This window comes from Pholcus phalangioides, unplaced genomic scaffold, assembly GCF_987345545.1.
Source record: "Pholcus phalangioides strain wild (caught in Gottingen) unplaced genomic scaffold, Ppha-v1.0 ptg000008l_1, whole genome shotgun sequence".
NCBI classification, from domain to species: domain Eukaryota; kingdom Metazoa; phylum Arthropoda; class Arachnida; order Araneae; family Pholcidae; genus Pholcus; species Pholcus phalangioides.
This window is the reverse complement of record NW_028301601.1, coordinates 4,781,091-4,794,120: the sequence shown is the minus strand read 5'-3', so window position 1 is coordinate 4,794,120 and position 13,030 is coordinate 4,781,091. Positions and strand designations below refer to the sequence as shown.

The 13,030-nt window shown below is 34.3% G+C and overlaps 1 protein-coding gene across 2 annotated transcripts in view; it reads left to right on the top strand.

Annotated features, from left to right (window-relative positions):
• asp (microtubule assembly factor abnormal spindle) overlaps window positions 1-13,030 on the top strand; it is a 67,143-nt gene that overhangs the window by 16,342 nt on the left and 37,771 nt on the right. For both annotated transcript variants that reach the window (XM_089234052.1, XM_089234053.1), the window contains exons 8-15: window positions 48-189; window positions 1,005-1,135; window positions 1,237-1,412; window positions 3,407-3,543; window positions 8,587-8,669; window positions 9,654-9,881; window positions 10,076-10,274; window positions 11,961-12,034. In XM_089234052.1, the coding sequence (XP_089090178.1) occupies window positions 48-189; window positions 1,005-1,135; window positions 1,237-1,412; window positions 3,407-3,543; window positions 8,587-8,669; window positions 9,654-9,881; window positions 10,076-10,274; window positions 11,961-12,034 (1,170 nt within the window). The remainder of the gene's footprint in view (window positions 1-47; window positions 190-1,004; window positions 1,136-1,236; window positions 1,413-3,406; window positions 3,544-8,586; window positions 8,670-9,653; window positions 9,882-10,075; window positions 10,275-11,960; window positions 12,035-13,030) is intronic.

Sequence of the window (13,030 nt, the reverse complement as noted above, 5' to 3'; positions counted from 1 at the left end):
TTTTACAAGCTTATTATGTAACTAATTTCTGTTATCACTTCTTGTAGACAGTGTATGGGGAGATTATTATGCTGCAATCCAACGAAGACCTCCATGGACTATCTCGTTTCATTGCACAGAGATTCCTGAGCAATCCAGACATTGCTGCAAAGTTCTCTCATCCTAAAGTTCCCAATTTCTTTCGTCCTGGTAATATAAAAATATTAAATATTATGTCATCATAAGCAACCTATATGCTTATCAAATATTCATTCATGACTGCTACTGAACCATACATAAACCTTGTTCATATTCCTCTGCGGAACTTCTAACGAATTGGTATGTGTTGGAATGTATATGTAGCGAACCTGATGTGAAGTTTGTTTCTGTGTGGTGCTTCCATCTGCCACCAATTTTTCTAACTATGAGTGAAGTGTAATGATTGAATAATTGTATTGTTGTATGTCTCTGTTGCTTTCTGTGGTGAGATTTTTTAACAGATCAGCTCGCATTTGCGTCTCAGTTTTCTGTGGTTCCCGACTTTAACTTCAATTGACCACCACTATGGCGATGGTGGGATTCGAACCAGTATCCATGACTGTTAGTCAACTTATACCAAATAAAAAGAGTACTCCAGCTATTGCATTTTGATACCAAATTACTACTTCTGGATTATGGGTTTGAATTAATTCTTACACTCAAAAGCTTTTTTTTCAAATTTTCTTTAAATTTATTCTGTATTTTTAAAGTGAATTTGGAGCAAGTTAAAGTAAAAACTTGATTAAAAGTGCTATTTATCAGTCATGCTGAATTTGTCAAAATCATTCTGTCATGGTTTTGTGTGATCCAATAGATACTGTATTGAAGCAAAATTTAGTGCACATATATTAATTATATAATTAATAGATAATTATATGTCCTTTTGTGTGTAAATGACATACCTTTAGTTATGAGAAAGGAATCGAATTCTTTTATTATGTTGCGATAATTTTAAATATAAAATATTTATTCTAAATGTAAAACAGGTTACGAAGAAGTATTGAAAGAATTCACTCTGAAGAAGTTTTTACTGCTGGTGCTGTTCCTTGATTGCGCTAAAACATCTCGTCTCATCGACCATGACCCGTGCTTGTTCCGAAAGAATGCAGAATATAAGGTATGGGTGGGTAGTAGCTGCCAATAAGTGATTCACTTCATTTAAAACTTCTAATGCATTTAATAATTTAGAATTTAAAATATTTTTGTTTGATATCATAGTCTAGCCGGGATCTATTACTGGTATTTTCAAGAGAATATCTTAGCGGGGAAGGGGATATCACCCGTCATCTGAAGCAGCTGAATTATGTTGTGACTCATCAGCAAGGTATCCTTGATGAATTTGACTATTCAGTGACAAATATTGCTACTGACCTTCGATGTGGTCTTCGGTTGAGGTGAGCATAATGTTTTTTTTTCTCTTTTTTTTTTATGCTTTAAAGGTCAAAAATCTTATATCCTTCATCACTTTATTTTGTCTAATTTATATGTATTGAGCTTCAACGATATGCAAATGATACGAATTCGTGGCCATCATTACTTCCAAGTCTATCTTTACATTTATTACTTTAGTACGATGTTTTCCAAAGTTAGCAATATTACCCCTGGTTGAAGATGGAATTATCTAGAAGGGTGATAGAAACTACAGGTATAATATAGGATTTTATGGGTATGCTTGAGTTGGGGGGGGGGGTCAATGAGAGTTTGAAATTTCTCATAAGGAGAGAGGCGATGGAACAAGAAGTTTGGAACCTATGCTTTAGTGTAATGAACAAACCACATCCCTCTGTATAAGGGAATTTTACAACTTCATGATTGGGTTTAAATGTACCTCATTAAGCTGTGACATGAGTTCAAAGAGCATTTTGCAATTCAAATGAGGTTGTAACATACAGACTCTGGTATCCTCAAAGGATTTTAGGTCATCATGTTACAGGGTTTAGTCCTTGAAGCAGTGTTTCTCTCGCCAACCTCCATCTGGGGCAGTAAGCTGTTGATATTAAAGTGTGCTTATTGAGCACTTTGAAAGAGCCATTGCTCTTTTCCAAACTATTCTGAGGAGTTGCTGGCAAACAATGACTACTACTACTGAACCACACATGCACCTTATCCATATTCCTCTGAAATTTCTAATGAATTGGTACATGTTGGAATGTGTGTGTGTGTGTGTGTAGTGAACCAGACGTAAAGTTTGTTTCTGTGCAATGCTTGTTATATGTAGTGCTTCCAGCTGCCATCAATTTTTCTAACTGTGAGTGGAGTGTAATGATTAAATAATTGTATTATTGTAGGTCTTTTGCTCTGTATCGAGGCTTTTTAACAGGGAGATCAGCTTACATTTGCGCCTCGAAGTTGGGAACCACAGGCAAACAATGACTAAGGCAGGGAAGCTATGAGTGGCAAAAATTTGTTGGCTACTGCTATAAATCTTTCTTCATAATAAAATTATGCAAAATTGCAGCGTCATTCTTTTTTCACTTTTCTTATGAGGCAGTTGGAGGGGGGGGGGGTAGTGACAGGCTCTAATCTGATGCCTCTTAGTTTTTATTGCGAGAATTTAAAAGCACCCCAGACTTACAAACTCTCCAGATTTAGGTGGCAGAATCCAGATATTTTTTTTGTGCCCTTTCCCCTGCTCTCCAGAACTTAAGGAAATCTCTCTGAATTTTAACCAAAAATTAGATTTTCTTTCGATATTAGCAGAAAAATTATGAGTGTTAACTGCACAAATGTCATTTTTGGTATATGCTTTTCTGGTGGAAGAGTAAATTAGAGTTGCCAGATGATCACAGACGGTAGAAATCGCTCTGCACTGACACAGTTTTTTCTACTATGAAACTGATTCCTCCATACAAAACAATGCCCTATTGACAAATGGCTGTGTGTTCCATCATCTTCGGCATACTCTGATAATTGCACTCGTCTGACATCAGCCTAAAAACTGATTTTTGTTAATTCCGTTTTTCTATGCGCAATGTTTCGATACTTTGCCATGCAAAATTTTCATGTCCAAAAGCAAAGTCACTTTTTGAAATTCTCTTCTAGACACTTCATCTTAGATCCTTTGTACAGGAAGTTTAACCTCTACTAATGAACAAAATTGTGGAACAATGACTTGTAAAAAATCATGGCAAGTGACTTGAATAGCTCAAACAGTGATGAGAATAATTCGTAGAAACTTGTAATAATTTGGGTGCCTCATGAGGGAAAAAAATGCTTAAGGCCACCACTGTTCACCTTTGCTCATATAAAATTATTCTTGTGGGAGAAAATAATCAAATTTATAAAAAATGTTTTTTTAAAACAGGTTTAATGAACATATTTCAGTTGCATAAATACATTTTGTTTTTTTATCAGAATTTTTACTATTCATCTCTTTCTTTATTGGTAGTCGTGTCATGGAACTGCTACTTCAAAATTGGACCCTTTGTCTGTCGCTGAGGTTGCCAGCTATTAGTCGTCTACAAAAGATACATAACAATGAGGTTGCCTTGAAAGCTTTTATGGGTGCTGGATATACCATTGATGGTATTTTTATTTTTTTCAATTATACAACAGTTCCTATACTTCAATATATCTTTATGATCGACTGTTATATGCTTGTACAAAGACTTTGCTCTGCATCTTTATTTCATGTGTTAGACATTAAAAAAACCCTTTCTACATTAAAAATTTTTCTCATAGTAAAAATAACTTAATGCAACAAGTGTTTTTATGTCAACATACAGTTGAACCTCACTATATAGTGAACTTTTTACATGGTCTCAACTGAACACCTATTTAACTAACGTTATTTTAAATGCTGATTTTAAACTGCAGAGAAAATGAAAGTCTGGTTATAGTGAATGGAAATGTCCCTTCTGCAGATTTGTTTTTCAGTTTTTGAAGGTAAGCTTTCACATATTAGGCTTCCGAAAGACAGCATTCCTTGACTTCTGTGTCAAATCCCACTCTTTCACCCTCCCTGATGTTTCTAGGAATCTCTCACTAGTCCAATATCCGATAAACCGCATTCTTCTTTCCCCCACTTTCCCCGCCATTTCCAGGAATCCACTGGTCCACTTCAATAGTGTATCTCAACCACTGGGCCGTGAGTGATCCACTGTTTAATTTTTACCCATTTATTTCATGTTAGTCGTGTGTGTGACCGGCTCTCCACTTACAAAAATAAAATGAATCAACCGGGTCGTAAGCTTCCAAACATTGAGAACTACTACAGACCTGACAACTCTCCCGATTTTTCATCCTTCCTCCCGCTCTCCGGATTTTGGCAGAAAATCAGATTTCACGCGAGCTTTCACGTTGCCGTGGCATCAATGATTATCGTCGTCGTTAAGCCGGGTTTTCCTAGGAGTACAATTTCTGCGCCATGTGCCGCGTAAAAACGCTGATTGGCTAAAAACCAGAATTTCAAATTTTTTTGACCAATCAGAGTTTTTACGCTGCGTGCGCTGTAGAAACCTGCTCCTAGGAAAACCCGGCTTTAGGGAAAACACGCATAGAGGACAGCTGTGGTCATTTCCATCGAGCAGCCTTAGAAAAAGTCTCTGTGACCGCATTTAAGTAACTGGCAAAGGCGCAACTTAGTTTTCGTAGCATTTATCGGCAATCATTTACCAGGGGCATGACCTTGGTTGCCGAAATTCCTGTATAATCGTTATCGTATTCCATTAACAGCCGTGCGGCAAACACATTTTTTTGTCGGCAGCTTTGTAATTTGAGTTTTTTTTTCACTGTTTCTTCCGATTAAACATGTTCAGAAAAAAAAATATATATAACTTTAAGCTATAATAAAGCTAAAATATAAAGCTTCTAAGCGTTCATATACCCAAGATAGAATCACTGATAGCATTCACGAAAGGAAACACATATATGAACAGTATGTATATGTGATTTCTCTATTCTGCACAGAAGGACTGACATGAAATTATATTCTGCTCAGGGGCAATGCAGAACCTGCTTTGGGGTGGGGGGGGGGGGATGTAACTTTTTCTAAATTGATTTAAAATTTTTTTTTTTTGTCAGAGTCTGTGAGTGGCGCGGGGGAGTGGTTCCCCCCCCCCCTTCGGGGCAGGGTTGTAAAAAACCCGGGTTTCTTTGGGCAAAATGGGGAAAATCAAATTGTCTTTTTCCACAACCACAAAATATCTAATTTAAACATGTGTACATCTTACATTATGCCTAAATATATATTTTTAGTGCATGTTGAACTATGTATTTGATTAATAAAATTGGGAATAATAAAATAAGAGAATAATTGTTCATTTACAGCCCAGGCGGAATTTTTGGGCAAAATGGGAGGAAAATTGAATTTTCTTTTTCCACAACTTCAAAATATGTAACTTAAACATGTATGTACAACAGGGTGGGTTGAAAAAAAAATGAAATTGCATTTTCAAATTGCTATAGTGCGGGAAAGTTGCCTCCTTTAATAAGAAGAAAAACAACATAAAAAATTTTAAAATCAGTTGATATCTTCCGGTCGTGCATAGTACTTGAAGATTATGAAAATTGACAAAATTGAACATTTTTCTTAATTTTTTAATATTACTTAAAATTTGACAATCGACATGCAAAAGTTTGTTATGCTTATTTTATGGATAAATAAAGTAAAATAAATTAAAACGTCATTGATATTTCAATGTTTATCGGTCGCGTAATGTGTTTGAAAAACTGGAATTGACCAAATTTTTGCAAGTTTCATTGTGCAAAAGTTCGACTTTAAACGTGAACACTTGGAAAAGAAACAATAGAAGAAACTGTAAACCAGTAAATCCTAGTCAATTTTGGTAACTATAATGTAAAGTACATACACTCTCCTACTTTGAATGGTTGATTGGCTAGAGTGTAGGTGGAACTCAATGTGCAGTCACCTCTTCATGGTTAATTCTGGGTCATTTTGTTCTTACAAAGCATGTGTGTACAACGAAACTTGCAAAAATCTGGTCAATTCCAGTTTTTGTTTTTCGAACACATTGTGCGACCGATAAGCATTGCAATATCAATGATGTTTTAATTTTACTTTATTGAACTATAAAATAAGCATAAGAAACTTTTGCACATCAATCATCAAATTTTAAGTAATATTAAAAGAATTTAAGAAAAATGTTCAATTTTGTCAATTTTCATAAACTTTGAGTACGATGCATGACCGGAAGATGTCAATCGATTTTAAATTTTTTTTACGTCATTTTTCTTTTTATTAAAGGAGGCTACTTTTCCGCACTATAGCGATTTGCAAATATTTTTTTTGACCCACCCTAATGCATATCCTTTATGTGTACATCTTATATTATGTCTAAATATACATTTTTGGTGAATGTTAAACTATGTATTTGATCAATAAAATTGACCATGATTATAAGTAAGGGAATAATTGTTCACACACAAAAACACACACTTCTGTGTAATTATATCTGAACCTTGAGTTGTATGCAGAACTGCAGCAAGAAAATTGTGTGTGGTAAAATAAATGAATTTGGAGATAATGAAAATTCTGAGAAATCAGAATGGTGCCTGATTTTTTTTTTTTCTCCAAATTTTTCAGACCCCGCAGAAAATGCAACCAAAAGTTTCCTGATAAGTCAAAAATAAAACCTTTCAGCTATGTAACCAGAACCAGTTTTTTTTTTTATAATTGAACCCAAACTTTCAGGAGCTAAAGTCTCATGCTTCTCTTTTTCTTAAATTCCTCACTGTTAAAGAATATCCCTACTTCATTAAATTAAATTCTGAAATATTTTTAAAGGGGCAGTGATTATTAAAAGATGATCTGGCTAAGAGGAGATAAGTCATTCACAAGTCTGATGTACCTGTATAAAACTTATAAAAAAGTATTGCAAAAACATGTAAATATTTTTTGAATGAAAATTCAGTTTACATACATTGGTTTACTTCTTCACAGATGCTTCAATTTATTTATACAAGGATTTGTGTGTGTGAAAAATTACTGTGTATTATAAATAAATTTCTGTAGGTATGCTTATCACATATATCAGGTATATTTTTTAAACTAAGGTCCATGGTTACAATTTTCTGTTTGCGATTTCTTGTAAAATATTTTAATATGTGGATCTCATACCTAAATGCTTACATAAAAAAGGTAGGAGAATTATAAAAAAGGGTGTTTGTGATTCCAAGAAATTATTTATTATCACATTTTTGTTCCTAAAAAATCATTAAAAATTATTTCAAAATATACATATTCTAAACACTGCACTATGCAGCAATTTTTGGAATACATAAACTAAGCTCAAACTAAAATTTTAACCTGAAAGTAACAAATTTTCTTCGAAAACAAACAATGTTCCCTACAAAAAATCCATTTTCCCCAAAAAAACAGCCCGGGGGGGGGGGGGGAAAATGGATATCTACCCAGGTAGCAAATTTGACAACCCTGCCTCTGGGCTGATTAAAAGTGTTGTAATTATGGGATTTCTGGATTTCAAAAGTTGGCACGTCTTCTACTACTACTACTTGACTGTACATGCACCTTGTACACATTCCTCAGAATTTCTGAGGAGAGACTTTTTAAATGAGAGATCGGCTAGCATTCGTGCCTCAAAGCTGGAAAACCACAGAAAACCAATTTCAGCCAACCACCACTGTGGCGTTAACAGGGTTCGAACCTGGGTCCTCAGGACGAAAGTCTGTCATGATGCCCACACGACCGCACATGTTTAACCACTACACTACAAGACTCCACTCTTTTCAAGTCACCCCTTGAAAAATCAGAACAATAGCGGAACAGACCTAGATGCATCTGATGTGTCCCTCTTTTTTATCTCCTGCCACTGTCTTCATATCCATGACTGCTTCGGACCAAACAGACATTTTGCCATATCGACCTATCTTTTAAAAAAAATTGGTAAAAATTGCAATTTCAATAAAGTGGAAAGATGATAAATGAAAATAATCGAACTCATTAAATATGGAGTCAATATGCAAAGAATTTTCCTTTGGGGGGTTAGAAACACCTACCTTTTTCGTTAGACTTGTTATTAGCAGTGCAAAAAGATCTTTATCGAAAGTTTAAGGATAATAGTGATCGATCTAAAAAGTTAAATTTAGTAATTTAATACCTTTACAGCACTTCAAAAATAAATGACATATTTGCAGCCGACAAGTCATTGCAATATTTTTTTTTTCTAATTGGAGGTGTGTCTGAAGTCATTTGGGGCATATAAGGATTTTACTGGGCATGATGACATCACTAATTTGCAAATTATGTTAGCCCAGCAGTTCTCAACCTTTTTGGTCCTTTTTTGGTATATAATTTCTATTACTGTTAAACCTCTGCAAAGTGCACACAAAGCTCTGGGGGCTCCACCAAGCGCAGATTGACAACCGCTTTGTTAGCCTATAATGGACCCATGAAATTTACTTCTAACATTCAATGCAATTCTAAAAAATGGATTCTAGTTTTTTCTTTCAATATCAATATTACATGCAATTGAACTCCCTTAATATGAGTATTGTTTATAATTATAATGATTGTTTTTAAACCACCATTCTGTAATATTAATGATGTTATCATTCAAATAACATTTTAGATTTTATTTCTCGATTCAGATGATATCTCAGCCCGCGATATAGTAGATGGTCATAGGGAAAAGACCCTTAGCTTCCTGTGGCAAATCATCTTCAAAAGCCAGGTAAGTATTTTTTCTTGCAAATCATGCAACACATTGATTTGCATAAACTATGTTGATTCTTTGGGGAAAATACTCATTTCTTCAAATTCAAACATAATCATTGGATTATTATGGGAAAGGTGATGATTATCGACTGATAATCAAGTAAAAATTGTTTTGTTGATCATAATACTATATGCAACTAAACCACACTGATTTTTAAGAGGCTATAGGAAAAGCTATATGGAAGTTTCAAAAGATGAAAACTTGGCTGTGACTTAGAAATGAAATTCTGAGACTAGTATGCCTGCCACCTGTCACTTTTGTGGACTGGTTAGTTTCATACATGAAAGTCTAACATTATTGTCAGTCTTTAGAAAAAAATGTTTAATGTGATGAGCTTTATTGTCAACATGCGTGGTCTGCAATTTTCAGTTTCAGTCCCATGGTGAAAGCTACCAAAGTGTTATCAAAACATTTGAAGCATGCTGCACGTGATGTTTGCTCAAAAGTTAGGGAATGTAGACTTTTTTTAAACACCAAATTGCAGCTGCAAGGTTTCTAAAGTTTCATAGCTTTTCGGTGGATAATTAATGCTATAGACAGCTCAGAACATGCTTCTTCGATGATAGGAACCCTGTAAGTTCTACACAAAAAATTTAATGCAACCCACTTTCCAACGCCCATCAGCAAAAAGGTATTGATACTTTTTCGGGAAATAATTCTACAATTTCTTTGGTACATTTACAAATTTTCAATTTGTAATGTATTAATCAAGGAAATCCTAGTTTTGCAGTGAACTAAAATTGTTGGATGTTTCACCCAATGAAATCGTTCTAAGCAAATCACTGATCAGTAAAAACCATTGATTAATTAAGGCGAAGCAGACAAAGAGAACATTAATAATCTATTTGTTAATGTTTGTGACTTGTCTGATAGTGATATCTGTTTATCACTGAGACTGGTCCTTTTTTTGCACTGATTTTTATGTTACAATTTCTATAGATCTCAAAGTTGTTAAACATGAAGCTCCTGAAAAATGAGATTGCTTATCTCCAACGTAGCTTGAGGCACAGAGCAGACGTTGCTGCTTTCAATGCAATTCGAATGCCTTTTCTAAGTTCTGGATCCTGTAGGTCTGATTTCGTCAGCAGTGATCTCTATGAAGAGAATGAGTGTGTCAGACTTCTACTTTTTTGGTGCCAAGCAGTATGTGGTCATTATGGCCTGAAGGTGAGTGTCGTGTAGTTCACTCAACAACTGGATATCAGTTTCGCTGTTGTTTGATGGCGCATAGTGAAAGTTTTATGTGGATATGACATAGTTATTCATGTTAAATTTTCTTCATTCATTATTCCAGATGTAATTTTTTTAGCATGATACTTGTGCACAAAATATGTTATTGTAACTGGTTTCTTTTATTTCAGATTCACAACTTTACGACATCATTCTCTGATGGCAAAGCTCTATGTTTCCTTTTGCATCACTACCATCCACAGATTTTACCGTTTGTGGATATATGCCAGAAAACCACCATTTCTTGTTTTGAAGAACAAAACTTGGACTCTTCCAAGAGCGGCGACGATCAAGATGAGGAGGACGATAAAATCTTCAATTTCAAAACAGGTAATGCTTACTTGAATAGGATGAATATGTCAAATGTTGCTGTTTATCGTTTTCTTGCATGTTCACATGGATAGCAGTCTCTTGCAGTAATAATGTAATTTATAATTAATATGCAGTAGTAGTGTCTCGTCTCAAGTACGGCTGTTACATCTGCAGTCAGATGTGAAGGTTCATACATGTGGATAAGTCTGCGTATGCACTATAAAATTCTTCTCCGACTGATTGCTTACCATTTCGTGAAGATGCTAGATTTCGAACATGGGGCCATAACATATATATTTTAAACTTAATCAATATTGAAATTGTATGTTTTACAAGTTTGAAAAGATGTTTTAATAATGATATACTTCTGTAAACATTTAAAAACACTTTCAGTGGAAGAAAACTGCTTTTACTTAGACGACCATATTAATTTATCAGGGTTCGTACGGGTCAGGGAAAACCGGGAAAACCTGGAAAAGTCCGGGAAAAAAATTTTTACTAAAAAAAGTCAGGGAAAATGGCCCATTTTTGCTTTAAAACCTGGAAATTTCAAACAACGACCTGGAAAATCGTCACGATTGTCGTCTGATCGGGAAAAAAGATTGATAAAAAATAATAATGAGGAAAAAAAATCTGTCGGGATGAAAAAGGGAATTCCGATAACATCGTAAATATTGATAATCCGTAAAATATTGCAATGTATCGCAAAAAACATTAGATACTGTCAAGGAGGAACGAGAATTTCGTAAGTCCGCTTGTAAAAGCGTATTGCTACGACTTTATTGTAACTTTTTCTAGCGCTTCCCCAGAAACATCATAACTACGCATCGTAGAAAGCCATAGGTACAAAGCGCAGTTGCGATAATTTCGTAAGTTGACCAGTTAGGAACGACAGATGACGCACGGGTATGTTTTGATTTTCCACGTGGGTATTTTTATTTGAAAGCAATACGTTGTAAGAAAACTTGTCTGAGCGGATCGTCAGTAGGCTGATTGGATCGAAGCAGTCAAAAATGACCCGTGTAAAGCATGGTGGCAGCTTTGCGGTAAAACTTGCAACATGGGCAGATAAGTTATCCAGAACTATGCCAAGCACTTCAAATCAGAGTTCAGTGAACAACCCCCGATTGCGTAGCTTCTCGGTTCTAGCGCTTACGCGAGTGCAAGCCAACTGTAAAAAATTTTGATGCAGTGAAACCAGCTACATCTTTGACTAATTATGTCACAAAGGAAACAACTGTAAAGGCTTAAATCTTGTGGGCATTGAAATTGCCGAAAAGGGAAATCTTTCATTCCTTAATTGTGTTCCATTTTTCTTCTCCATCAGGTGTATTTGAAAAGCATAAATGTGTGTAAAAAAATCTACGATTATGATGTCATTATGGTATTGTAATTAAAATTATTAATTTTATAATTAATATAAATAATTTTATAATATAATTAATATAAATAATTTTATAATATAATTAATATAAATAATTTTATAATATAATTAATATAAATAATTTTATAATATAATTAATATAAATAATTTTATAATATAATTAATATTTTCTAAATTTTTATTAATTTATATCAATTTTTTGATTTTTTAAAAAAAAAACCAGGAATTTTTTGAAAATTTGACTGGAAAACCTGGAAAAGTCAGGGAAATTTTTTTACGAAAATGAGTATGAACCCTGTTTATTCTATGCCCAATGTCAGGTACCACAGATTCTCGAGAAATGGAACAGCTTCTCAAAAATGAAAAAAAGAATTTGCAGTTGGCGTTTGAGAAAGTGAGTACAAATAAAACCTTTTTGGGGGAATATTTTTGTTTGTCCTGTTTTATACTGTTTCAGGGAATTACTTACCATATTCCCCACATTAGCTGGCATGCTGGGGAAATTCAAGCCACAGACTTCACATATATCTTAAATATCTGGGCTCTAAGAATCAATCATTATTTGATTTTATCTGTGTTTATTCTCTGGTTTTTGAGATCTTTGTTGTTTTAAGAACTATGCTTTGATGACTGCAGCTTCGTGCTTGCTCTTACAACCACATATCTTGATTTATCATAAAAATGGTGGGTACTTGATTATGTATGTGAAATTGGAGTAAGCAGAGTGAATAATTAAAAAATTCTGTATCAAAACATGATGCAGTCATGCAAAAGCAACATCATATTTCTTCAATCTCTGGACATCCCAGAAAAACCTTCAAAAATATCTGTATTTTGTATCAGATTGATGATAGTTTAATTTAAACAATAAGTAGATGCTAAATTTTTATTACCATCATCAATGCTTGTCAAAACCTGTTACAGTGAAAAACCATTATTTCACCTGATTTACTTATCAGTTTTACTTATTTTACAGTTCAGTTCTCATTTTAAACTGTCTTTTGAAAGTATCATGCAATGTTTATTGAACCTCTCTTTCCTTTGCATGCCGGGAATTGACCAAACCCCAATATTCAAAAAACTGATGTCCCCGAATTTTAAACCCTAAGCTAATGCGAGGAAAAGCGGTAATTTGTGCTTTTTGTGTTTTTTCTTCTATCTACACAAGCCTGTTTTTGTCTTTTTTTTCGGTGGGCTGTAATGCATTAAGAAGTATCCAGTGATTCTGCATGAGCAGAAGTATATTTACTCTCCTTAGGCTCACTCACATGCAGCTTAGGGAAAACATTCGATTCCATTTAAAGTAGTTATCTTCTCCTCCTTTTTATTATAAAAATGGTTCCTTTGGAAATTAACTTTTGTTCCCCACTGATGAGCGTAACTTGAACTG